At 65.3% G+C, this 26,136-nt stretch overlaps 3 protein-coding genes across 12 annotated transcripts; 1 reads left to right on the forward strand and 2 right to left on the reverse strand.

Annotated features, from left to right (window-relative positions):
- Window positions 1-6: 6 nt before the first annotated feature.
- On the reverse strand, window positions 7-13,963 carry EEF1D (eukaryotic translation elongation factor 1 delta). 5 transcript variants are annotated; one of them, XM_032315504.1, is made up of 10 exons: window positions 13,855-13,963; window positions 9,974-9,988; window positions 6,791-7,875; window positions 5,012-5,135; window positions 4,539-4,610; window positions 1,112-1,211; window positions 921-1,021; window positions 530-748; window positions 196-390; window positions 7-89 (listed from the first exon to the last, which is right to left on the reverse strand). In XM_032315504.1, exons 3-10 carry the CDS (start codon window positions 7,873-7,875, stop codon window positions 51-53), a joined length of 1,935 nt encoding a protein of 644 aa, XP_032171395.1. In that variant the 5' UTR covers window positions 9,974-9,988; window positions 13,855-13,963; the 3' UTR covers window positions 7-50. The 5 variants fall into 5 exon arrangements, with proteins under 5 accessions (XP_032171395.1, XP_032171393.1, XP_032171396.1 ...); XM_032315502.1 differs by lacking the exon at window positions 13,855-13,963 and adding an exon at window positions 13,351-13,643; XM_032315505.1 differs by lacking the exons at window positions 9,974-9,988; window positions 13,855-13,963 and adding an exon at window positions 9,388-9,455.
- Window positions 13,964-14,419: 456 nt separating this feature from the next.
- On the forward strand, window positions 14,420-17,165 carry TIGD5 (tigger transposable element derived 5). The gene has a single exon (XM_032315507.1). It carries the CDS (start codon window positions 14,435-14,437, stop codon window positions 16,382-16,384), a length of 1,950 nt encoding a protein of 649 aa, XP_032171398.1. The 5' UTR covers window positions 14,420-14,434; the 3' UTR covers window positions 16,385-17,165.
- Window positions 17,166-18,663: 1,498 nt separating this feature from the next.
- On the reverse strand, window positions 18,664-24,424 carry PYCR3 (pyrroline-5-carboxylate reductase 3). Of its 6 annotated transcripts, none has more exons than XR_004279466.1 (9): window positions 23,296-23,760; window positions 23,187-23,232; window positions 22,603-22,667; window positions 21,917-22,096; window positions 21,361-21,573; window positions 20,956-21,048; window positions 20,567-20,756; window positions 19,969-20,110; window positions 18,664-18,931 (listed from the first exon to the last, which is right to left on the reverse strand). XR_004279466.1 is itself a non-coding variant. In XM_032315520.1 (8 exons), the coding sequence occupies exons 1-7, from the start codon at window positions 23,401-23,403 to the stop codon at window positions 20,574-20,576; spliced, it is 888 nt and encodes a 295-aa protein (XP_032171411.1). In that variant the 5' UTR covers window positions 23,404-23,767; the 3' UTR covers window positions 18,664-18,931; window positions 20,567-20,573. The 6 variants fall into 6 exon arrangements, 4 of the variants coding, with proteins under 4 accessions (XP_032171411.1, XP_032171410.1, XP_032171413.1 ...); XR_004279465.1 differs by having other exon boundaries at window positions 19,302-20,110; XM_032315520.1 differs by lacking the exon at window positions 19,969-20,110 and having other exon boundaries at window positions 23,296-23,767.
- Window positions 24,425-26,136: the final 1,712 nt, after the last annotated feature.

Here is a 26,136-nt window from a genome sequence, read left to right on the forward strand (position 1 = left end):
CAGACCGTGCGCTCTCAGTTTTTAATGTCTGTGGGGCCTGGAGCCCACGCTCAGATCTTGTTGAAAGCAGCTATGTCGACGCTCTGCACCTGAGGAGGAGGAAGGCCACTCATCACGGGGGGCCCCGTCTCCCGAAGAGCCACCCACTCCCGCCGCCCACCAGGCCACGGGTGTGCGCGGGGCCCGGCCACTCACATGCTCCTCGAACTTGGTGATCTCCTCCTCCAGCAGCTCGGTCCCCACCTTGTCGTCCTCTACCACACACTGGATCTGCAGCTTGCGGATGCCGTAGCCCACGGGCACCAACTTGGAGCCCCCCCAGACCAGCCCGTCCAACCGGATGGAGCGCACGCAGGCCTCCAGCTGGGCCATGTCTGTCTCATCATCCCACTGCGGGGGAAGGGGGTGCAGAGGCTGGGGTCACGGGCCCGCAGACCCCAGGGAATGTCCCATTTCCCCCAAGCAGTCCAGGCTTACAGCCCACGGTTCCAAGGCACCAACGGGGCGGAGGCAGGGGTGGGCCACTCACAGGCTTGACCTCCAGGAGGATGGAGGACTTGGCCACCAGTGCGGGCTTCTTGGCCTTCCTCTCGGCGTACTGCCGCAGCCTTTCCTCCCGCAGCCGCGCGGCCTCCTGGTCCTCTTCCTCATCGCTGCCGAACAGGTCAATGGCATCGTCCTCGTCGTCCTCCGCGGCAGTAGCTGCCTTCCTGCCGGGGGGCTCCACTTGGCGCATGGGGGACACGTGCTGCCATTGGGGGTGGGGAGGTTGAGGCCTGTGCCACAGGGGCCCCAGCTACGGCACCCTCACTAGGCCTCTAAGACGCCAGGCCCCCATGGGGATGAGGGCCAGGAGCACCTTCTGTCCCCGCCACCCGCGTGCCCAGGTGGAGGGCCCCTGGTCTGAGAAGGGTCCTCACCTGGGTCTGTGGGGCTGTGGCCCGGTGGGTGGGGGAGCTCTTCTCCAGCGCGCTTAACCGAGCCTCTAGCCGGCAGATGGCCTGCTGCAGGTCCTGCACCACTGTAGGGGCAAAGAGGGTGTTGGTCCAAGAGTGGGGGACCAGGGGGCAGGGGAGGGCAGGCGTCCCACCCGTTATGCTCAGGGACTCACGTCCTCGCAGGCTCTGATTCTCCACTTCTAGGCTGGCAATGCGGACGGCGAGCTCACTGTGATCCCCGCTGGGTCCGCTGGAGGCCCCAGGGCCCGAGCTCTGGAAGGCAGGGGGGAGGTGAGGATGTGCCCCCCACCCCCAGCCTGCTCCCAGGGTGCCCCGGTTCACCAAGAATCAGAACCCCAACACGTGTGGGGGACCAGCTGGACACTAGGAAGCAGCTCCTGTTGGCCCTGCTCAGTCCACCTGCGATACTCCAGCCCAAGTGGGGAGGAGGCCCTGCGAGCACAAACCCAAGCAGGAAGCACAGGGCCCAGGGGAGCCGGGCACGGGGTAGTGCCGAACCCACAGCTGGCTGTCACTGCCCATAGCCCTGGGACAGCCAGGGCCCTAATGGGGCCGGCAGCACAGCTTGGAACTGCGGACGGCACAGAAGAGAGTGGAGGGCCCGGTAAGGGGAGAAAAAGAAGCTGTTCTGTGCCAGGGACGGACACTGCATAGCACCTTGCCTCCCCCAGGCCATACACCTGTCCACTGGCCCACGGGCTCAGCCCTTGAAGGCTCTGGCTGACCGCACAGCTGCCTGTCAGCCTCCCTCGGGTCCTTCCTGACCAGGAACTTGCATCACCTGACTCAGCAGGGAGCCCCATCTCAAGCCCACGTTACACCTCAAGGGCCGACACCCCCCCCCCCAACAGAATGGACAGAAAGCCCCTCCATGAGGGCAAGCCCACGGCCTTCTCCTGTGTTTGATGCACCCCAAATCATAGATGGGCTAATGGGCCCCCGAAAGGACAGGCTGGCAGGCGCCCGGCTCCCTACTGGGAGTTGGTGAGCAATGCAGGCCAGTGCTCTCCGTCCCCCATGACCCAGCAGCTCCCACCTCTGGCTCCTAGCAGAGCCGGCCAGAGGCAGGCTAGCCACCACGCAGCTGGGGCTGGGGCAGGAGCACCGGCACTCCCTGCCTTCAGCTCAACCCCTCGCCCCAGCCGCGGAAAGCTGGGCAGGGCTTGCCAGAGCCCTGGCTGCCGCCACCGGGCACATGGCCCTCTTTCCTGCCTGTGTCCCCAGCACTCAGCTCCCACTGCCATTCTCAACAGCACTTCCCAAGAGTTTCCGTCGCATGGGAATGAAATTCCGGCCATCCCCTCCTGTTCCCCGAGCCCGCACAGCCAGGCCTGGCTCCCCTCTCCTGGGGGCTCAGCACCGGCCGAGCAAATCCATCAGGGTCCAGCCGCAGGCTGAGGACACCACTGAGTGGAGGCTGCCTGCTGACAGGTCCCAAGGGGGCAGCCCCAGGCAAGCCCCCCCTCCCCCGCCCCCACCCACCGCCACAAGGCTAAGGCTAAGCAAAGTGGCAAGCAAAGCCCTGGAGGCTGGTGGCTACTGCATTACCACCACCGGGCCCTGTGCGCCCCCTGGCCTCTCACTGACGTCTATGCCCTGGGACAACCTGAGCCAGGCAAGGACTGAGGACACCAGGCCACCTGGTACCCCAGCCCCAGCCTGAGGCAGCCCGAGGCTGCCCTGTCCAGTCCTAGTCTGTGACAGTGACAGTGGGCCACAGGGGACAGTGCCATCTTCCATCCCCATGTCCAGCCCTACCCCTGGCACCACGCACAACGCCCAGGAAGCTCTGGGTTCTAACATCCCAACTCTCTCCAACCCAAATCCATGCCTGGGGATGAGCCAGCAAGGTCTGTCCTGGGTCCCTATCAGCAGCTGAAAGGCAGGCCTCTGAAATCCCCACTACGGCCTCAGAACACGAGCTTACTTGGAGATTGGGCCTCCACAGTGGCAACCCAGTTACTGTGAGGGTCGCCCTGATTCTGACACTGGAGGGAAAATAATGAAAACCCACAGGAGAACAAGGGCCACGCATATGCCCAGAAGCGGGCTCAGAACCTGCTCACACCTTGACCTCGGACTCTAGCTTCCAAACTGAGGAAATCAAGTTGGTGTAAGCCCTTGGTCTGGGCTGCTTTGTCACAGCAACTCAGCCCCCAAGTCCTAGTAGATGCCCACATGCTTTCCCCAAGACCCAGCAGTCAACCCCTATCCCGGCCAAAGAGAGATCCCGCAGCCCAGGAACTTCCAGGGCAGCTGGCCCAGAGCTGCTTAGATCCCCAGGCCTGGCCTTCCGGGGGCTGCAGTCTGACACACAGGCCTGGGGCAACAGCAAGTGGCGGCCGAGCAGGAAGAAGGGCCCGGCGGTGGCAACAGCCCCGGGGTTTGTCAAGGGCTATCCTGCCGACGGGAGCCAGGACGTCCAAGCCACCTGCCCATGTGCTAATTCCCAGAGCCGCTACAATGATGACCTCCGGTGGCAAAAGGGACTCTACCCAGAGGACAAAGTGGAGGCTCTGGAGACGGAGAAAGGCTGCTGGGGGATCTGGGAGGTCCCTGTGCCCGCGAGAGGCTGAAGAGAAGGAGACGTGAGGAAGCAGGGGCTCGAGTCCCGACACAGCTGGTGAGAAGCCACGGGCCAAGGGATGCAGGCATCTGCTTCAGGTTGGAAAAGGCAATGGAAGAAGTCTTTCCTGGAAAGTCTCCAGAAGGGGGGCGCCTGGGGGGCTAGGTGGGTTAAGCCTCTGCCTTCGGCTCAGGTCCTGGTCTCAGGGTCCTGGGATCGAGTCCCGCATCAGGCTCTCTGCTCAGCAGGGAGCCTGCTTCCTCATCTCTCCCTCTCTCTGCCTGCCTCTCTGCCTACTTGTGATCTCTCTCTCTGTCAAATAAATAAATTAAAAAAAAAAAAAGAAAAAAGAAAGAAAAGAAATGTCCCCAGAAGGAACACAACTCTGATCATACTTGCTTTCCAAACACAGGACAGCACGTGTCACAAAAACATGACGACGTCCTGGCTCTGCTGGCTCAGGCAGGCAGAGCAGCGGGTGTGTCTCCTCCTAGGGACACAGCTGCCCTGCCGTGCTGGGAGCGGAGCTGGACAGGGCCCTGCCCTCTCTTGATCCCATCTGGGACCTGGAGGCCAGACCGGTGGCACGGCCCCTCTCCAGGCCTCAAATTCTGTCGTTTGGACGGTATACAGCCCGGGAACCCATCTCGCTAGGGAGGCGGGGCCCAGGGAGCAAGAGAAAAGGGCCGCAGATGCTGCTGCTCAGGCTTCTCCCCAGGCAGGACGCCAAGCGAGGCAGCTGTGTCCAGGCCTCGGCGTGTGGAGCGAGCGTGCCAGAGGCCACTGGTGTGGGCCCAGGGGTGGCCCAGAGCAGCAGCCGGGGAAAGGCGGGAGGGAGTCCTGGGCAACCCCCAGCGGAGGGCTCCTATGGGGGTGGGCGCCTGCCAGCACTGCACACCTTGCCCCGACCTGTTTCTGAGGGCCTGACATGCTCGGCGGCAGGGCCGGGGCCAAGGTCACACATGCCGCTGGGCATGAAGCCAACAGGGCCAGGCAAGCCCACAGGTACTCACTCCGGCCAGGGATTTCTGGATGTTCTCTCTGGCTCTCGCAATGTCTCGCAGGATCACGCTGGCGCCATTCTCCTGTAGACAATGCAGAAAGAACTGGTCTTTTTTCTTTTTCCCCCATTAAAACAGTTTTAATTAAAAAAAAAAGAGAGAGCGAGACAAAGCCTCCGACAGAGAGCCAGCAAGAGCGGCACAGAAGGAAAGCTTGGCAGAAGGGCAAGGAGCGCACGGAGCGAGCGTCTGCCAGAGTGCCGCAGCCGGGACAAAGCCCGAGGAAGCCCGGGTCTGCAGGCCCAGCCCAGGCCTACAGCGTCCTGATCAGCACCGGTGTGTCCAGGGCTCTGAGCTGTGGTGGCGCATGGCCCATCCCACGCAGGCGCACACAAGCAGGCCTATCCAGGGCCACGCCTCCAAAGACCCCCCCCCCCACCCCCAGCCTCTGGCCAACCCCCATCACGCTCTGAGTCCACCCCTACCTGGTGCGAGGTGCCCGCCACAGGCCCGTTCATCTGCTCGTAGAATTTTCTTTCTGCATCGTCGTATTTGAACTTGTCAAACCAGATCTTCTCGTGCACTAGGAAGTTTGTGGCCATTTTCCTGCTACAAAGAGGAGGAGAAACTAAGTCCGCTGGAAGGAAGAGCGGCATCCCTTAAGGCCCCAGGCCTGGCCCGCATGAGCACCCTGCCAACAGCCCAGATACCAAGGGTGGAGGGTGACCAGGGGTCCGGGTCAGAGCACGGTGGTCTTGGCATGGCTGAACCCCGTCTGTAACCGAACCCCTCACGCACCATCCCTATGCCCACCCCTTGGGTTCTCAACTGGCAGTTCCCAGGCTTGTCGCCAGTTTTGGAGAGCAGCAGCTCTCCACCTGGGGTGAGGAACTTCCAGGGTCCCCTGGGCCTGCCTTTCCAACCACACATCTGTGCGAGGCTCAATCTGTACGTCCGTCAAACAATTCACGTCAACAGACTGAATGCGGAAGCGAGTGGGAGAATCCGGCTGCCTCCTGCTGCGCGACACACTAAAGAGCGTTTCCGAGAACGTCAAGCTCGGTCACTCTGCTCGCCGAACTGTCCTCACAAAAAAACCCGCAAGTCGTTAACCGCAACAAGTAACAAACTTTTCAACGAATAAAGTACTTCCAGCGTTTCTGTTTTCAAGGCTAACACGGCAAAAATCAACAGACACGAGGGACTCCCTCCGAGGTCCAGAGGCCAGGAAGCTGGAGAACCCCCGGCTCTCTCCGGAGCCTCACTAGGCCGGCCCGCGGCCCTCCCTCCACTGAGCAGGGCCCCTCCCGCTCCTGACCCAGCGTGGCAGAAATGGACCCAATCTCACCAACTCTCTGTGCCAAGGCCCCAGGCTATCACCGGACCTCATCAAGTACACCCACGGTGACCTCGAGAGGACTAGGTCCTGGGACTGTCCACCCTCCACCCCTGTACCCCGCCAGGAGCAGCCAGGCCGCTATGCAGAGGTTCAGCTCCAGGATCCCCCACATTGCCGACGGGGACGCTCCCACACAGGGGGTCCCACACCCTGTCCAACAGCATATCCAACCCCACTGAGGAGATGTGGGGTGGCCAAAGGGAACGCGGGGCCGGGGTGGCGCGGCTTCCCCGGAGGCCTGACCCACGCAGCCACCGACGTCCCCACGCCGTCCCGCTGCTGCGCCTGCAGCGTTCCCTTGGAGCCGGTCATCTCCGCTGGGCCACCCGACTCTACCCCCGCCCTTCTCCAGGCCCAGGCACCCAGGAACCACCGCTGGTGCCACATGGAACCCTCCTGGGGCAAGCCCTGGGTCCCCAAGCTAGAGGCGAGTAGGCCTCTTCCACGGGTGTCCTTCAGACCCAGGGTGCTCAAGAGACAGCAGGCTTGTGTCCCAGACACACCAGATGAGGGAGGCGGGGGTACGTGCCGGCTCCCATGTGTTCCCCAGTGGGGTTTGGGCTGGGAGCTTTCTCCATGCCCCTGCCCTGTCCTGTGACAGCCAGAAGGGCCTCTGGGAGTTGCCCTTAAGGGAAACCCTACACCAGACGAACTCAGCCCTGTGCTCACCCCCCCTCCCACCCCCTACAGCCCCAAACCTTGGGAGGATTTTGCTGCACGGCCCCTGGAGCTACCTCGGCCCAACCCACTCCTGCATCCCACTTGGCCGGGTCCAGGAGTGCTGGGGAGGCTGTGCCGGGATGGGGGTGGGGAGAGGCGTAGGCAGGACCCCAGCCCAGGAACCCGCACGGCGTATTTCTCCTACTTGGGTCTCAGGCTGGGCATGGACGGGCCCAAGCGGGCGCCAGGTCGGTGAGCCAGGGATGCGGCCTCGAGGCGCCAGGCCATACGCAGGGCCTCGGCAGCGTGGTGGCGGCTCTCCGCGCTGTCATAGACGGGCTTGCTGAGCCAGGGGGCCTCGGCGTCCCGGTGCAGGAAGTACCAGTAGGGCACAGCAGACGAGGCCTCCCCGTCGACCCGCCGAGGCCCGACCCGCTTGCTTCCCATGGCGTTTCGGCCCCGCCGGTCTCTGCGGCCCCGCCGGGCCCCTTCAGCCGGGCCCGCTCGCTCCTGCAGACGCACCTTCCCCGGGGGGTGGCCGTCAAACATGGCTTCGTAGAAGCCCCTCTCGGCTGCATCGTACTGGGGCTTCTCTAGCCACACCTCCCGCACCAGCGCCTGTAGGCTGCCCAGTGGGGACGGGCTGGCGGCCAGTGGGCTGGGCTGGTGGGCAGGCGCCAGGTCGGGGGCAGCAGCCTGCTGGCCCGTGTCGGAAGCCCCCGGCCGGCCACTCCCCTCGGCGGCCAGCAGCAGGGCCTGAGACCATTCCACAAACGCCTGCTCGGCCTGGTCAAAGGCGGACTTATTGACCCAGACGCCCCAGGTCACGTGGTGGCAGGCCACCTGGCTTCCGTGCGTGCAGGGGCCCCGGGGGCCCAGGGCGGCTGGCTGGGCGGCCGCAGCCGCCAGCCTCTGGCGGTAGGAGCTCTCCGCCTGGTCAAACACGGGCTTGTCCAGCCACACACGGTCAGCGGAGAGGCCCACCAGGGCCAGGTCGGCCTGGCCCAGACCGCTCTTGGGGGAGCGCTTCCTCTTCTTCTGCGGCAGCTTCTTTCTGTCCAGGCTCTTCCGGGGGTCACTCGTGCCGCTGCTGTCGGGGGCACCTGCCTCCTCGGCGTCCCTGGCCTCCTCCTGCCCTGGCCCGTTCACGGCCGGCCCCTCCGCCGGGAGCTGCTGGGTGGCGGCGGCTCGTGTGGCCTCCTGCTCGTAGCAACGCCGCTCGGCTTCCCCGTACTGCTGCTTGTCCTCCCAGACCGTCTCCAGGGCACAGGAGGCCTTCCCGCTCCTCATCTTCCGCACAGCGTTAAAAAGCAAGCACAAGAAGGCAGTTGCAACACAGCGGGCCACGGGAGCACGGCCCCACCCCCCTCCTCGGCCTGACTTGAGGGGCTGGTGGGCCAGGGAGGGCTCCCCAACAGGGGTGCCATGCAATAGCAAGCAAAGACCTAGAGTCAAGTCCGCGGGAAACTCACGGAAGCAAAGAGCAAACACATGTCTGTGCCCCCTTCACTGTAAAACTCATCTTTTCTAAGGCACCCGGCTCTGCACTGGGTCTAGACAACACCGTTTCCCAGCTTCGGCCACAGACACCTCCTCTCCTAGAGCCTCCGCAGAGAGCTGCTGCACGACACACGGGGTGCGTGCACTTAATGTGATTCTAGAAATGACAACAGATCGTTCTTAGGACAAGCACATTCCTCAAAACAAACACTTGTGCTGAAAAACCGCTCACTGCCCATCTGCACTTCTCACCAGACGGCCTTTGATTTTGCTACGTTCAGCCACGTGCCCAGAGCATGGCCGGTTTCCAGAGTCGCTCCGGGGCTCTCTGAGGCTGGCCGACCTGCCCTGGGGCAGCACACGCTCCTAGGGGAGCGGAGGCCGGAGGGTCCGTCCCGGCAGGGCCACATCGGGGAAGAACCAGGCCCCCTGTTAGCGGCAGCCACCGGCCGGCCGCCCACCACTCTGGCTGTGCTTACAGCTCGGGGAGGCCACCTGACCCTCTCTGGGCCCTAGGGTGTCGTGAGGACGCCCACCCCTCCTTTCAGCACCATCTGACTCAGGGGCCCCTCCCCAGGCCAGCGGGGGAAGGCAGGCTGGGGGCTCTGGGTCCCGTCTGCTACAGTGGACAATGCCTCAGCTTCCTCACTACAGGTGTTGCTCCCTCCGGTTTGGAGACCACGGTCATCTGAACCACGGGTCGTAGCCACTGCCACCATCACAGCCTCTGCCCAGCAGCGGTCAAGCCCAGAATGACCCAGAAGCCAGTCTGCTCTTAGGGCGCACCTAGTGGTCTGAGCTCACAGTCTCCTTCCAGAGGCACGGATGCAAGCGGCAGAGTCCTCCCAGCCACAGATCTGACTCCCGGCCCCGCTCCCCGAAAGCAGAAGGACCTCCACCAGCCAACCAACACCCATGAGCTACTCTGCCCGGGGGCTGACCGACATGCCCTCAGGATGTGGGGTCCCGCTCCTGTGGGGTCACGCAGTGACCTATGCGGGGCCCCCACATGCTGGGCCCTCATTTCCAGAAGACAAGGGCTCCGCAGGGAGGACAGCAAACTGTTCCCACCATCGATACAGGGTCGACATCCCTTTCCTAACAAAACCAAAACCTGGTTCTCGTTACCCAGGGGGACACGTCAGCTGCCTAAACCCCACAGTCACCGGGATTTGGGGACGAGTCTCCCTTGTATTATGAAGGGACATGCTGGGGGCCTCTGATGGCATAAGAGCCCCAGGCGTGGACAGAGCTCTGACCCCCGCCTCCTGCCTTCCTCCCCAGGCTGGCAGTGGTACTCACCAAGGCCAGGCTGGCGCAGAGGCAGTGGTGGGGGGCGGGAGCGGGGGCCCAGGAGGCATTGTGACATCACCCACTGTCCCAGAAGGGACAGCAGGCCGAGTGGGCAGGGCCTGTCTGCCCTTCAGCCTTGCTGGCAGCAAACCCCTGGCAGCCCCTCACCAGGACAGCCCAGGGCTGGGCTGGCCGGACTCCTCAAGCTGCACCCACCAGACTGAACCTCCCGGGGCGGGGGGGGGGGGGGGGGGGGGGGCGGCTGCCAGCCGCTATCAGCCTCATGGCTGTCCCTGTCTCCCGGCATCACCGCAGGCTCTGCCCAGAGGCGGAAGCCGGCCAGCTACTCCTGGCCGGCTCAGGGGGAGGCCCCTCCCCAAGGCAGGAACGGGCTCAGTCCAGGGAAAGTCGGAGACGCGCAGCCCTGCTGCCGCCCTACCCCACGGGACCAAAGCCGAGCTCCAGCAAACCCAGCACCTCTGTGTTGCAGACAAGGAAAGGGAGGCCCGCCGGGCCCCGCGTGCTGTGGCAAGCGGACCAGGGGCTCCCCGGCTGTGGTGGAAGGGACGCCGCGGCAGGGGACAGGGGTACTTACTTTTCCTCGGGCCTCCTGGGGCGGCATGAAGAGAAAGCAGCAAGGTTAGACGCAGTCAGAAAGGGCAGCACAAGCAAGCCACAAGGCTGCTGCCGAGGCGTGGACGGAGGGGGCCGGAGGTGTGTGGTGCGGTGAACTAAGGTCGAGCACCCGACACGCCCACCACCCAAACCCCAGCAGGCGACGGAGTCCACCCACTCGGCTGCCCCTCGAAATGAGCACCTGTTGGGGCTGTCGCTATCCGGAGCCCAGGCAGGCCCTGGAGGACGCCTGAGGACCCTCCCACCTGCTCCGACCTGCGGAGAGGTCAGCCAGCACCCCAGTGGCCCCCTGGAGCTGCACAGGGGCCCCTACCCAGCCCCACTGTTGTGCCGCCACAAAACCTGGCTGCGGGACAAGGCACAAGACAGCCACACGCGGACCACGGGCCTCAGCAGCCGCGGACCCAGGGCCCGTGCTGCATCATACCAGGCGTGAACAAGACAGGCCTCCTGTTGGGCACGCGAGGACGGGGCTTTCGCCCAATCCCAGGTGGGAAAACAGGCCAGAAACACCCTGTGCCCCACCCCAAACCCAACAAAGGCGGCAGCTCAGCAGCTGAGACAGCCAGACCCTGCCCTGCCCCGGGATCCCCGCAGCAGCCCCCTCACCAGAGCCCTGGAGAGCTGCCTCCTTTCTGCAGCAGGAACTCTGCCTCACATGCAGAGGAACGAAAGCACCAGGTCCCTGACAGACGGGGACTTCCGGGGACCCTCGGGATGTGTGTGTGTGTGTGTGTGTGTGTGTGTGCATGTGTGCGCGCGCGCGCAAGCCCGCTCGTATCAGACAGTGTCCTTGGGACAGTCAGCGACCCTGCAGGAGCACAGGCCGCGGTGAGCCCCTCCCGCTGGCCGTGTCACCCGGAGGCAGAGAAGTCAGTGTTGGGACCAACTACCCCCCATGGGGACGCTGGAGGACCAGCCGGCAGGGTAGTTCCCCTGCCCCGCTCAGATGCAAGAGCCCAGCCCCACGGCCTCCGTCCCCCGTCTCCGAGAGCTCCCTAGTTCCGTGAAGAGCTGCGGAACCGGAAACCCATCTCTTGCAGGAGAAAAGCAAGTCTGAGCCTGAACGATCGCCTCAGAGAAGCCAAACACGCCTCCGGGCACACAGCGGGGACCCCAGGCTGCCGAGGAACAGGTGGGCCCCTCCTACCATCTCTCCCAACGGCACAGCCACGGCTCGCCAGTAACGGGGCGAGACACGGGACGACTTGAGAACGCCTGACCCAACACAGAGGAGGAAGGGCCCTGCAGCGTCCCCACCCTCTGCTCCTATTAGTGGACGGGACTGCCAGTGTCTCCCTGTCCGCTCACCTGCCTGGCAATAAAGCTGCGTGGCCACCACTCGGGCCCAGCCCCGGTGCCTCAGGCCGCCCACACTGCTCCGAGTGGGCGTGGTCCCTCTCAGCTGCCCAGGGGGCCCCAAGGGCTGGAGGTGCAGGAGGCCCCAGGGGATCTCACCCCACCCGGCTGCCGAGGTCTTCAAGAAAAGCAACCAGCAGCAGAGCTCATCCTGGCTTACAGACGGGCCCCTCCTTGGCCACTGTCCCAGCCAGGCACCTTCCACACTCAGGACCGCGTGGACTCAAACCCATGCTCCAGGCGTAGGTAGGCACAGCTCTTCTCAGAGGGGGGAAGGGAACCTGGCTGCAGACCCCCAAAGGACACCCCTGGCTGGAGGGCCTTCAAAGAAAAGGACAATGTGGCCTGCCGTGGCTGGGCCCAGCCAGGCACCAGTGCCTCTGAGAGCCTGGGTGACTAGGGAAGGTTTCTGGGAAGGGCTGCCCCCTCCCCCCGGCTCTGCCCTCTGCCCCACTCTCCCATCCCCCGGACACCATGGCACCAGTCATACACGGAAGAGCTCCCCAACTGTCCACCCAGGGCTCAAAGAGCCCATCTTCCAGGGGAAGTGGGACCCGACATGAGGATTAAGAGAACGGGGCGGGGCTGTCTGCAGGCCAACTCGTCTCCTCTGGGCCCCCGGGGTCAGACCTGGGCTTCACCAGAGCGTTCCGTGGTACCTCCCGTGTCTGAGGCACAGTGACGAGCACCTGGCATGTCTGAACCCGCCAGAACAGCCGCACAGAGCGGAAGCTGCCCGGGTCAGCACCGCTCCACACAGAGGCTAGCTGTGCAAGGCAGGAATGCCACCTTGCGCTGGGGGAACCCCTAGCCCCACTCGAAACATCAACCTGTCCTGCTGGCAGAAAAGGGGCCCCCCCCATGCCATCAGACTCAGGGTTCCCTCCGCAGCTGCCCACTTCACCCCGGGCAGGCACAACAACGTCCGTACCTCCAGTGCCACAGCCTGTCCGTTCTACTGTCCCAGCTGCCAGAGCCCGGTCTAAGCTACTCGGCCTGGTCCCTGCACCGTCTTCCCTCAGGGTGACCCCGGTACCGCACATGCTTCCTCAACCTTCCCGTAGACACTCGAGTCCTCGTGTACATCCCGAGGCCTCCCACACAGTGGATGGAGAGAGTGGGGAAGGGAAGCCCCAATCAGGCCGGGGAAGAACTGGGGACGTGGGTCTCACGCCACACCAGCGCCACGTGACCACCTACTGGAGCACCTACATGGCCTCTTACACTGAGCACAGGGCTAGGGCTTAACACACACCGTTGCCAGCATTTCTGCAGTCCCTGAAAAATACAGCGCACCAGACGCCAAAAACAATTTTTTGGTTTATCTTCAAAAAAAAAAAAAAAAAATTCAAGAAAGCTGCTGTCACAAAAACGTGGGTCAAGCCCATCAGACCACCTGTGCTGATCCTTGGTACCCTCACCGTGCTCCCCAGGAGCAACGCTGCGGAGGTGGCCCAGCACCAGCCCCTCCCGAGGGCAACTGTCTCCAGACCATCAAGGGCTCTCCCGGGGCGGTGAACCTCACAGCAAGCCCCACTCCAGAGAAGAAAAGGGTGGCCTGGAGGGCACTCCCCAGGTCTGGCAGGAGGCCCGGAACACGGACTGTCCTACAGCGGTGACAGGCTCCTGTGTCAGTCACTCCGAAAAACGATGCCATCCAGGGGGCTGGGCCTGGAAGGTTCAGGAAGCACCAGGTCCCCTCTGCGGCAGCACACTTACAGGCTCAAGGTACCCAGAAAAGGTCGGGGTGTCAGAGCCGCTCCAGCAGACGCCTCCTAAGACGTGTCCCTCCCAGCCACAGGCCAGGGTCAACTGAAGAGGTGCTCCCCCTGGGTTCCCGCCCCACCAAGTAAAGCCAACGACTTCCCTTCCTCCGGGGTGCACTTCCTTCTGGGAACCTGACACTCAGCCTCCCCCGCGCCCCCCCGCCCGGCTCCAGGGCTCCGGGAGAAGCCCTTCCGTCTGCCCCGCACTCACAGTGCCCCCGTCTCGGGGAGGAATCGCCCACACCCCTTCGGACACCGGCTTCCACGGCGCCTCCTGCCGGGGCCACCTTATCCAAGTCATGGCTCCCGGCCGCTCGGAGAGCCCGGCGCGTTTCTTCGAGTCTCTCAGCAGACGCGCCCTTGCTCTCTCCCGCGCCACGAACCGCCAGGGTTCCACGAGGGTTGGGCCGACGCTGACCCCCTGGCCCAGGGCCGGCGCGCGGCAGCGACCCGACGAGCGCGCGCTGCACAAAGGAGGGGCTCCTGCCCCCCAGCCCGCGGCCCTGTCCCCGCACGCCCGCGCCGCGGCGGGGCCGAGGGCCTGCGGCAGGGGCGCCCGGCCACGTGGCCCGCGCGCCCCGCCCCCCTGCGCCCTCCGCCCGCACGGACGCCGCAGAGCCGCGGGCGCACCCCCGGCGCCCGCCGCACCCCCGCCCCGGCCCCTGGGGCCTCCGCGGCGCGTGCGGCCCCTCCGGGCGCGGGCTGCGGTACTCACGCCTGCCAAGGACGCGGCGACCCGCGAGGAGCGCTCGTGGCCCGGGACGGCGGGGGAAAGGAAGCGGCGGCCGCGCCGCGCACGGGAAATGAAGCGGCGGGCTGTACCACGCCGCGGGCCGCGCACGGGGGAGGCCGCGCCCGCGCCCCGCCCGCCTCGCCGCCGCGGCCCCCGGCGCGGCGCGACGCTCCCCGCGGCCGCCGAGACGGCAGGCACTGCGAGAGCACCCCGGCGCTCGCCGTGTCCCCGCGGGGCCGCCGCGGGCGGCGGGGGGCAGGACAGCGGCGCGCCCGACCCCTCCCCTGCCGGCGCAGTGGGCTCGTCGGGCCGGGGCGGGGCGGAGGGGCCCACACGCGCCGGAGGACGCGCGGCGCGCGGGGCGGGGCCGGGCGGCGCGCGGGGCGGGGCCGGGCGGCGCGCGGGGCGGGGCCGGCGACGGGGCCTGCGCGCCTGCGCCCCCAGAGCTGGCTAGACAAAGGGGAGGGTCCGGCCGGCCCCGCCCCCAGCGCCCCGCCCCGCGCGGCCGGCCGGGCCGGCGTGTGGCCCCCGCGCCCCCGCCTCCGCCGCCGCCGCCGCAACCATGCACCCCGCGGGCCCCCCGGCCGCCCCGGCTCCGCGCCGCGGCCGCCACCCCCCGCCCGGGCGCCCCGCGCAGCCGCCGCGGCTCCCCGCGCCCACCCCGGCCCCAGCCGCGCGCCCGTCGCCCCCGGCGCCCGGGCCGCGGCCCCGCGTGGCCGTGAAGATGGCCTTCCGCAAGGCCTACTCCATCAAGGACAAGCTGCAGGCCATCGAGCGCGTCAAGGGCGGCGAGCGGCAGGCCAGCGTGTGCCGCGACTTCGGGGTGCCGGGCGGCACGCTGCGCGGCTGGCTCAAGGACGAGCCGAAGCTGCGCTGGTTCCTGGAGCAGCTGGGCGGCGAGGTGGGCACGCAGCGCAAGAAGATGCGGCTGGCCAACGAGGAGGAGATCGACCGCGCCGTCTACTCGTGGTTCCTGGCGCTGCGCCAGCACGGCGTGCCGCTGTCGGGGCCGCTCATCCAGGCGCAGGCCGAGGCCTTCGCGCGCCAGATCTACGGGCCCGAGTGCACCTTCAAGGCCAGCCACGGCTGGTTCTGGCGCTGGCAGAAGCGCCACGGCATCTCCAGCCAGCGCATCTACGGCGAGGCCGAGCCCCTGGCCGCGGGCCCCGCGGCCGGCCCGCCCGTCAAGCAGGAGCCCGCGCAGTCCCCCGGCTCGGGCGCCGGCCCCCTGCCCGACCGGGCCCCAGCCCCGCCGCCCCCCGCGGAGGGCGGCTACGGCGACGAGCAGATCTACAACGCGAACGTCACTGGCCTCTACTGGAAGCTGCTTCCGGAGCAGGCCGCGCCCCTGAGCGCGGGGGACCCCGGCGCGGGGGGCTGCGGCCGGCGCTGGCGGGGTGACCGGGTGACCGTGCTTCTGGCCGCCAACCTGACCGGCAGCCACAAGCTGAAGCCCCTGGTCATCGGTCAGCTGCCAGATCCGCCTAGCCTGCGCCACCACAACCAGGACAAGTTCCCCGCCTCCTACCGCTACAGCCCGGACGCCTGGCTCAGCCGTCCACTGCTGCGGGGCTGGTTCTTCGAGGAGTTCGTCCCCGGCGTGAGGCGGTACCTGCGCCGCAGCTGTCTGCAGCAGAAGGCTGTGCTGCTGGTGGCCCACCCGCCCTGCCCCAGCCCAGCAGCCAGGATGCCCGCCCTGGAGGACAGCGAGGACACCCTCCGGCGGTGTCGGCCTGAGCCCCTCAGTCCCCCAGAAGAGCTCCAGACCCCGGATGGCGCTGTGCGCGTGCTCTTCCTGTCCAAGGGCAACAGCCGGGCGCACATCCCGGCACCACTGGAGCAGGGTGTTGTAGCCGCTTTCAAGCAGCTGTACAAGCGGGAGCTGCTGAGGCTGGCCGTGTCCTGTGCGGGGGGCTCACCGCTGGACTTCATGCGCAGCTTCATGCTCAAGGACATGCTCTACCTGGCCGGCCTTTCCTGGGACCTGGTGCAGGCGGGCAGCATTGAGCGGTGCTGGCTGCTGGGCTTACGGGCGGCCTTCGAGCCCCGGCCCGCCGAGGAGTGTGCTGGGCAGCCCGCCTGCCAGACCGAGGAGGCCGCGGAGCACAGCCGGGTGCTCAGCGACCTCACGCACCTGGCAGCCCTGGCCTACAAGCGTCTGGCGCCGGAGGAGGTGGCCGAGTGGCTGCACCTGGACGATGACGGGGGGCTGCCCGACGGCTGCAGAGAGGACGCAGGCCCTGGTCGGCCCCCTGTGCTGGTCCCTGCTGCCCCTCCCACCCTGGCCAGCCTACCCTCTGTCATGGGGGGTGGGGAGGAGGAGGAGGAGGCTGCTGTGCCCACAGCTGGGGAGGCTGTCCGGGGTCTGGAGACAGCTCTGCGGTGGCTGGAGAATCAGGACCCCCAGGAGGTGGGGCCCCCCAAGCTGGTGCAGCTGCGCTCCCTGATCAGCATGGCCCGGAGGCTGGGGGGCATCGGTCCCTCTCCTGCAGTCCCCGAGGACGGGGTGTGACCGAGCCAGCCTGAGCGGCCCCCACGTTGGCTGTTCTCCTGCTGCACTTGGAGGGAGGGGACACACTAAGTCTTCCATTTCCTCTCTTTCCCTCCTCTGGGATGGCCCACCCCATAGCTCAGGGGGCTCCAGGGGTCCCAGCCACAGGCTGGCTTGGAGGCGCTCTGTTAGGCTGTGCTCCACCAGTCCCCATCTTCCTGAGGGGGAGCTAGAAGAGGGGCCCCGGGCACCTACATCTCCTCCCTGGGCAAGCACACTCTTGGGGTCTGTGGTTTTAGCTGGGGTCCCTTGGCACACACACGACGTAGCGCACTAATCAGAGCCGATCTTGGTTTTCCGGCTCTGGCCGTTGTGGGGCTGAGACCTTGAGCCCGGTGCCCGTACCTCCTCCCTCCTCCCCGGCGGCCCATCACGTGCACTGGACAGGGGCCGGCACTCCCGCAAGTCTGGAGCTCTGGTGCTTCACGGTTCCCATGCCTGGCCACGCAGTCATCGCAGAGGCACACCGCTCTGTTTTGGTGTTCAGCACGTTACACCCGTTTTTACAGATGTCTTGCCTGGCGGCCAGCACAGTGTCTCATTCTCCAGCCTGGGGCTGGTCTTGGAAGTTGGCTCCGCAGAGGCTGGGGAAGGAGGATGGGGCCCAGTGACTGGGGACCCCGAAGTGCTGGACGCAGCAGGGAGTGTAGATTTCTCTTCCGCTGGAATTGTTAGTTTTCCTTAAAATTCCACTCCCAAACCGCTGTCCTATTCTATGGAGTTAGCAGCCTTCTAGACTTGGGCCCCAGGTGACTTGACCAGGGACCGAGCAAGCTCCCTGGACCGGCCACGCCATCCACCCGGAGCGGGCTTGTGGTACTGACAGCCACATGGGGGCAGCCCGACAGTGCCTTAGTGCTCCTCTGAGGCCGCCCCACTGCTCCCTGCACTGCCAGGGCTGTGGCTAAGGAGCCGCTTCCGACAGCCCAGCACCCAGGCTTCTGAGGGGCTCCACTTGGGAGAAAGAGTGCTGTGCTCGGCGTCCCAACCCAGCTCTAGCTGCAGGCCGGCTGCTGGTCCATGGCCCAGCCCGTGTCCCCCAGGGGCAGCCTTTCTGCCCTCCCTTCACCCCCACCTGCCTCACATCCTCCTGCTGTAGGTGGACGGTGTGTCTATGAACTGCAGAGGCAGCTGGAGGGAACCCCAGAGCAACCTCCTTACGAGTCAGAACAGAAATCATCCCGTGGAACTGTACTGTCTGTGTGTGGGTTACACACATATAGCTCAAATCTGGAAGCTGAGGGAGGGTGAAAAAAATCTGGGGGCAGGGGCCTGACTCGCCACGCCCAGGGCAGCAGCCCCCAGCTGGAGACTGTGCACCAGCTTAAAAGCTGACTCAAGCCCATGGCCCTGGAGGCCCCTTTGGCCGTCTGGCTGGTCCTGCGACTTGAACCCAAGCAGCTGGCACGGGGGTTCGGGACATCTTACCTTTTATAACATCTGACGGCAACTCAGGGACCTAGGGCTGGGAGGGCCTGGCCTCTGCTCTACCAGGCCTGCCCCCCGCGGTCATCTGGAGAGGCAGACCTCAGGGCCCACAGGGGCACCAGGCAAGGGTGCACCTGGGCCTGAGTTTCTGCTGAAAAAGCAGCTGCTCTTCCAAAAAGCGGCTCTTGGTGAGAGTCCTTGTTAGGGCCTCCAGTGGGCTTGGCAGTGGGCTGGGAAAGGGAGGTGCGGGAGATGGAGACAGGCCAGTGTGCAGGTTCTGCTAAAACTGCCCTTGACCTGCACCTGTTGGGGGGATGAGACCAAGCTGCAACCAGGAAAGGGAGCCCGTCTGAGAGCCACGGCCTTGCTGAAAGGGGCTGCAAGCCTGGGAAGCTACCCCCAGCCAGCCGGTGGGCTGCGGGGGCCAAGTCAGCACGTGAGGGGAAGAGCGTGCCTCCCAGACCAGCAAGTCAGGATCACGGTGGAGAGCTGGGCGCGGTTTGTCCTCAGATAAGAGAGCCTACAGGTGAGGCCTGACTCTAGGAGCGTGTCCTGAGCAGACCAGGGGCTTTTGGGGTACACGCTCTGTTGAGGGACCTTTTCACACCCATCCTTGCTGATGGGGCAGTTCACGCAGTCAGATGGGCCCAATGTGCATTATAATAAAGGTTCGTGTCAACTTCGTGTGTCCCTGTTCCAAAGTCTTATTTAATACATTTTTTTGAGTTTTGACGTCTATTTTAATTACTTTATTTTTTAAAGATTTTATTTATTTGCGAGAGAGAGCACATGAGAGGAGAGGTCAGCGGGAGAAGCAGACTCCCCGCTGAGCAGTGAGGCCAACACGGGACTTGAGCCGGGACCCCAAGGTCACGACCTGAGCTGAAGGCAGACACGTCTCCAACTGAGCCACCCACGCACCCCGTTTTACTTATTTAAACAATCTCTCCGTCAAATGACTCTGAGCTCGTGACCCTGAGGATCGAGTTCCGTGCGCTATACCCTCAGCCAAGTAGGTAGTTCTGAAGTCTTAATTTTGTAACTTCTGACGCAATGCTTAGATCTCGAACACCTCATAACCTGAAAACGTGAGGGAGACACGAACACTGATGAAAGAAGTTCAAGTAACCTGAGCATGGGCTACTAGAGCTGTGGGGCAGCCGCTGATGAGGCTGCAGCCTGACCCCCAAAGCCACTCTCATGACTCCTGTCCTGTACAGGGCACGGCTGCCCTCCCGCCTGGGCCTGCCAGAGGTGCGCCCCCGTCCCACGGGCCCACCCAGCCAGGTTCTCGGGCTGTATGAGAAGGCGCACAGCTGAACCCCCACAAACCGGGGGGCGAGGAGCAAGGTTCCAGCCCACAGGGCCGACAGCCAGGACCGGTGACCGGCATCCCCACACCACCTGCACCCTGCCAGCTCCCAGGGCCCGAGCCTCAGCTCACAGGTACCTCCGGGCCCCTGGACTCTGCTTTCTCAGCCTAAAAATCGGTCACTCAGAGCGATCAGACAGCGCCTTTATTCCCACCTCCCAGGTCGGCCAGGTGCAGAAGTGGTCTGGGGACATGCGTGGGAGGCCAAGCTGGAGGCTGGGGACGGAGGGCGGGAGCAGGGGAGCACTGCCGCAGGGTGTCCCCAGCCACCACCCAACGGGACCGACTGGCTGCAAACCAGAGGTGGCCTACTCCCACCTCCTGGGGGCCTGGCACCGGCAGGCCGGCAGGTGGGAGCGAGGGGAGTTCCAGCACTCCAGGGCCTCGGTGGGGAGGGGGAGCTCCAGGAACCACGGGGGTAGCGTGGGGGGACAGCGGCAGGCAGCCCACCGTCCACCCAAAGGCCCCAGGGCCTTGGTTTGAGACCAGAGTTCCCCACTTTCCCCGCTGGCTGCTGCATGTGGGGTGTGCCGAAGAGCCACGTCCTTCAGTGGGAGGCCAGGCGACCCTCGGGATGACCCAGGGATCGGCTGTCAGGGTCAGCTGTGCCTGCCACCTGCCAGGAGCTTAGCGGGAGGAGGGGGCCCACACGCAGCTGAAACCAAGTCCTCACTCTGCAGCAGGCTGGGCACATCCCCTGGGACCTCCCCTGGCCTGCTGGGGACCGGCACTGCAGCAGACCTACCCAGGGCTCTGTTCGTGGGGCTCCCCCAGAGAAGGACCTGGTGTGGCTTCTCCTCAGCCCCAGGGTCTTCTCAGGGGCTGGCAAGGTCAAGGCCTAGCTCCCTGTAGCTGACCTGCCGCCGCCCCACGCGTGGCAGATCAACCTGGGGACAAGATAGATGCGGTGGCCTTCCGGCGCTGGCTTCAGTGAGGAGGAGCCTATTTCCCGTGCAGTGTCCAAGTCCTCCCCCAGTCCCCTGCCCCAGAGCTGGCTGCAGTCACACAGCTGTTGGAAAGGCTGACCCACCAGCTGAGCACACGGGGCCCCTGGCCCACGCTACCACGGCTCCAGCCCTCCAAACCCAAGTCACCTGTGATGGTGGCCACTGCTATGATGCCTCTGCCCTGTGCTGGCGGGGATTGGGGGGGTGGTTCCCATGGTGAGGGATGCCCTGCCTACGAACCCCTCTAGTCCCGTCCCTTCTCATTTGCTCCCTTGGAGGTCGGGGATGGGGGAAGCCCGGAAGGCTCCTTCACGGTGGGGGAGCTGCAGTCCAGGGGAGGGGGCAGGGAAGGCTGGGACTGGGGGAGGGGGCGGGTGGGCAGCCCACAGCCAGTACCTGTGCCCTACTTCCCGCTGAGCTCCCTGGCCCGACAGGTGGCGGCCTCCACAGCGCTCATGGCGGCGGCCCGCAGCCCACCCTGCTCCAGGGCGTGGAGCCCGTAGATGGTGGTGCCGCCTGGCGTGCACACGTCTGTCCGCAGCTGAGCTGGGTGCTGCCCGTTCTGCTGCAACATCTTGGCTGTCCCCTGGGGAGAGGGGCCCTGGGGGTGACTCGGGGGGGGGCAGGCACCCTCTTCTCCTCTGATGCAGCCTGCTCCACGCCCCACCCCCTTCCCAAATCTCCATCCAGGCTTCCTGGGCCTGCTGTCCCTCCTCCGACTGCTCCTGGGAGACAGACCAGCGCATGCCCCCTCCCACGAGCCCTCAGGGGCTGCCCTCGCTCACCAGCAGGGTCTGAGCGGCGATGCGGTGGGCCAGGCCGCCCGGCATGCCCATCTTGATGGCACCCTCGGCCAGGGCCTCTGAGAAGGCACACACCTGGAAGCAGGGGCGGGGGCACTGTCAAAGCCAACACTCTCCCGCACGTAGCTCCCAGTCTGGGGAAAGCTTGCAACCTTCAGGAACACAGCCCAGAACACTGGCCACCACTGCAGGAATTTGGCCTGAGGCTTGAGCCCAGGGGTCTGACTGGACAAAGGCCCAAGAAGGCAACGACATAGCGCAGAGTTGAGCTCACAGGCAGCCCAAGCACCAAGTCATCGAAACCCAAAGGCTGGGGTCACTGCGGGGACTTGAAGTCTCCACTTTGCCACGGGCTGGCCTAGGGGTGGGGGATGAGGCAACACTTACGAAGGCGACACCGCTGCCACTGAGGCCCGTGTGGATGTCCACATGGGCCTCAGGCACCTCCTCGCACTGCCCGCAGGCCTCCAGCAGGGCCTGCAGGAGCTTGGCCTCACTGCTTCCAGCGTGGCGGCCCCGGGCCATCACCATGGCCCCTTCCTGAACCATGCAGGGCAGGTTGGGTGAGACCCGCAACACCCGTGCCGTCGGGGGCAGCAGCTGGTCAGAAAGAAGCCGGAGTCAGGGGTCATGTGGGATTGGCCCTGCAAGGCAGGCTCGTGCCGCAGCCAGCTGTGGGCTCCCTCCCCCGCGTCCTGGGTGGGGTGCCTGCAGGAACCCGAGTCCCAGCCCCCTTGGCCCCCTGGCCATCTCTTCAGGCTGGGATTGGTCTGAGAGGCTGTCAGTCGCAGGTGTCACCCATGCCACCTTCCTAAAGGGCTGAACCCAGGCTGCCACCAGTCTGGGATGGCAAAAGGAGGGACGTTCAGACCAGCAGAACGGACTCTGGGGTCAGACCCTTAGCTCCCACATAACTTCCCCCCGCCCACCCTGGGCCATTCACCTCTTCCAAGGTGCTCAGAGAGACCCCGGCAGCCACAGACACCAAGATGTGCTCAGCCGTTACCAGAGGGGCCACCTCTGCCAGGACAGTGGGCAGGACATGGGGCTTGGTAGCAAAGAAGACCAGCAAGCAGTTCTGCAGAACCTCCTGGTTGGAGTGGGTGGTCTGGCAGCCCAGAGCCTACAGTGGGGACAGTGGGATCGGGGCTAGGGTATATGGGACACTCCCAGACCGTGGCCCTGCCTGCTGGAGGCCACCCTGCATCTCCAGGGGCCCCCACGGGTCTCTCCCATTGCAAGTGCCTGCACCACCCGACATCCAATGGCCAAGACTCACCAGACCACCCGTTCTCTGCAGGACCAATCCTGCACCTCACAGGACCCCTAATGTCAGCATTTCTTCACGCCCACTGACCCCAGTGAGTGCCCACAACCATCTCTGCCCCCCCAACACACAGGCACACATGTGCATGTACGTGAGCACACAAACCCTTCACTGTGTCCTAGCTCTCTGCAACTTTGACTTTTCTTCTGGTCTTTGGCCTCCCCTTTCCCAGTCCAGCCCAGCCAGTCTCAAAAGTTTAGCAATTCCCTGGCTCCAGGAACTGTCTCAGAGGAACAGGGGTCAAGAGCCACTATGAGCCCCCCAGGAAGGCCTCAAATCTGAAGAGCTGGGGCCTAGCTCACCTGGAAGTGGCAGAGGTTCCTGTCAGTTGGTGCGCTGGCCAGGATGTGCCGAGCTTCCACTTTCCCTGGAGAGAGACAAAAGCAGAAGGGTCAGTGCAGAGGTGGGGTGGAAGGAAGGGAGAGCGGGAACCAGCCTGGCCTGTCCCTTACTGAAGGGCGTGTCATGCTCAGCCATCCAGGCCACCCTGGCCCGTAGCTGGCCTGACACTGTCAGAACCCACGTGCTTGGCAGGGGCGTTCCCAGCACCCAGAACCAGACACAGCGCCATTCTATCCTGCTTGTCAGTCGTCACCACCTGCCCTGCGGAATCCACAGGCGGCCTAGACGCAGGGCTCAAGAGCTTGGCTAGTCTCATGAGGACACCGCACTCAGGGATGGGAAGGCTGGGGTGGAGGAGTGGGCACAGTGGGGAGGGGGACACAGTAGGGCCTGGGCTTCCCTGGGTGTTGGGGGTGTGTCTGTGCTGGGATGTCCAAGCAGAGGCTACGAGCCCCCCTGGTAGAAATCACCTGCATTTGCGGTGTACAGGGCTGGGGAGATTAAGTCTCTGTACGGTCTAACAGGAAGGCAGAAGCGCACCCACCACCAGAACGCAGAGCGGACGAGTCATGACGAGGACAGCACCCCACGTGCCTACACGCGCCAGTGCTGAGTTCCACACTACACCTGTACAGCCCTGGGTGGAAAGCCACACCGCCCGGCTCTACAGGTGAAACCCCTGCGACATGCACTCCACTATCTGCTGATGATTCTGACCCTTCTGAACCCTGACTGTGGCTGAAGGCGGAAAGCCAGCCCATAACGTGCACATAAGGCTTTCCAAATCCCGTGGAGTGAGACCAGGACAGGACTGTGGTCCTCCACCCGGGAAGTTTTGGCCCTCAACCCCAGGGGACATGTGGTAACCTCTGGGGACAGTTTCGGCTGTCGTCACGGGGGGGATGCTCGTAGCATCTAGTGGGGCGAGACCAGGAAAGCGGCCCCACACGCAGCAATGCGAAGGGCGGAGAATTCTCTCTCCCCACGGGGAGGACACCTGCAGCCTGCGGCGCAGTGGGGCTGGCACACAAACAGGACAGAGTCGCCGTCTCCAAGGTCAAGCCCTGGACCCAGGCGGCGGACCAGAAGTAGTGGAGGTCCGGCTCTGCGGTGGTGCTGCCCGAGGGCCATGCCGCCGCCAAACCCTTCGCCTCACACTCCCGGCAGGCCCGCCGAGCGAGCGCGAGAGGAAGACAAAGTCGCCGCCGATACACTTCACTTGACCCAACGCCAGCAAAACGCCACCCGCGCCAGCGCTAACCACCCCCAGACACGCCACCTTCTCGCTCGCTGCGCGTCCCGCGTCTTCCCGACCACACGCGGTTCTCCGTCTCCCCCCGGACCGCGCCCGGGACGCGCGGCCCCTCGAGCCCCACGGCCGCCGCGGGCACGGCCAGCTCTCCGCGCCCCCGCGCACCCCGGCCGCCGCGCGGAGGAGGCAGAGTCCGCGGTCCGCCCCGGCGCACCCGGCGGCCCCGCGCGCAGGGCTGGCCTGTGGCCCTCGTCCTCGCCCGCGGGCTCTGCGCGGCGCATCCCCCCGGGCAGGTGAGCCCTTCCCTCGCACGTCGGGCGCGCGTCGGACGCCCGCTGGCTCGACCCGGGCACCCACGCGCCCACGCCCGCGGCGCCCCACCTGCGCGGATGAGGCCCTGCGCGATGGCCTCCGCCATACGTCCCGCGCCGACAAAGCCCACGCGAAGCGGGCCTGCCCCCGGCTCCGCCACCGCCGCCGCCATGTTGCCACGGCCCGAGCCGACCGTGCCCCGCCCCACGCCCTCGGCCCAGCCAATGGGCTACGCCACCTCGCCCCTGTCCTCGTCGATTGGCTCCCGGGGCTTTACGCTCTGCCCGCCCCCTTCCGGGCCCCGCGCGCTACGCGCGCTCCGAAGCGAGTCCCTGCCCCGCTGCTCATTGGTCCGAGAGAGAGACCGAGAGAGACAGAGAGAGCGCGAGAGAGCGCGAGAGAGCGCGAGGCGCGAGGGGCGGGGCGGGGCGGGGCGCCGTGGGGGCGGGGCCGGGGCCGGGGCCGGAGGCGGGGCACCCAACGGTCCGCGAGACGCTGGCTGCGCGGCGGCGGAAGCGTGGGCCGCTTGCTCCGGGCCGGAGCTCGCGTGGCAGGCTCCGGGTGCGCGGTGTAGACCGCTTGAGAGGCCCCATTCAAAGGCGAAGGGTCGGGAAGGGTGGGGGTTCCTCTGACTCTGTCCCGGCGGTCTGCGCCCTGGAGCGTGCGTGGTGGGTGTCCCTCGCGGGGACGCTGCGGAGGCCGGAAAGCTCCGGCGGGGGCTGCGGGGCAGCTTAGCTTCCAGGAGGAAGCAGTCGCCCTGACTCTGATGAAAGGCCGGGGCCGGCAGGGCCCGGACCCCGGGCCCCACACCCCGCCATCGGGACATGTCAGGAGCTGGGGAGCGGAGCCGTGCCAGCCTTTGGCCGGTGTCTCTGGGTGGGAGCCGCGTCCTCGGGGCGCCCTGGGCCTCTGGAGCCGGGGAGTGGACTCAGGTGCGGAGGACAGGGCTGCCGGGTCGGGGCTTGTGGTCAGCCCCTCTGCAAGCCTTAGCGAGTCCAGGTGCCAGTGTAACGCGGGCGCTGCCAGGGGAACGGGAGCAGCGGCCTGTCGCTGAACGGGGTTAAGAAGCTCCAACAACCAGCTTGGATTCCGGTTTTCCTGGGCCTCCCAGGCTGCTGCATGAGGCAGGAGAGGCCTTCCTGAGGCCGGGGTCTCCAGTGGAGACCCGGCCCATCTTGCTGATCCGAGGGAGTGGGGGGCGGGGCGATGGAGTGCTCGGCGGCCGCAGGGGGCCAAACTGACGGGAGGGTAGGGGTGGAGTAGTTTAACTTTTAATTGACACGGGTAAAATAAGGCTTGAAAATCTAAGATTGTAGGTTTCTTTAAAGATTACATTTAGGAGCGCCTGAGTGGCTCAGTGGTTTAAGCCTCTGCCTTCAGCTCGGGTCATGATCTCAGGATCTGACCTGGGATGGAGACCCGCATGGGGCTCTCTGCTCAGCCGGGAGCCTGCTTCTCCCTCTCTCTCTGTCTGCCTCTCTATTTGTGATCTCTGTCAAATAAATAAATAAAAATATTTTAAAAAATAAAGATTGCATTTTAAAAATGTTTTGTTATTCTAAACTCTACTTTGACACATTATAAGCGCTTCAACACTAAAACCCCCACCTTTATTCAGCGCTACCCCCACAGTGTGTGAGCCCTGCCCTGAGCAAGTGAGAAGGCCACCTGGCCACAGAGGATGGGCAGCTGTTGGAGGACCCGCCTTCCAGCTGGGCACCCCCCCCCCCCCCCCCGGTCTGTAGTAAACACAGTGGCGCACTCACAGCGATGGAGATGGAGCATGGCTCATGCTTCCTGAACAGAGGAAAGAATTATCATGACGCCAGGCACTTCTGGGGTCCAAAGGAGTCTGGGAGCCACCAGCATGAGAACGACAGAGGGTGACCCAGGAGCAAGGGCAGGTCTGGAGCCAGGGAAGGTATCTGAG

This window comes from Mustela erminea, chromosome 16 (genome assembly GCF_009829155.1).
Source record: "Mustela erminea isolate mMusErm1 chromosome 16, mMusErm1.Pri, whole genome shotgun sequence".
Classification (NCBI taxonomy): domain Eukaryota; kingdom Metazoa; phylum Chordata; class Mammalia; order Carnivora; family Mustelidae; genus Mustela; species Mustela erminea.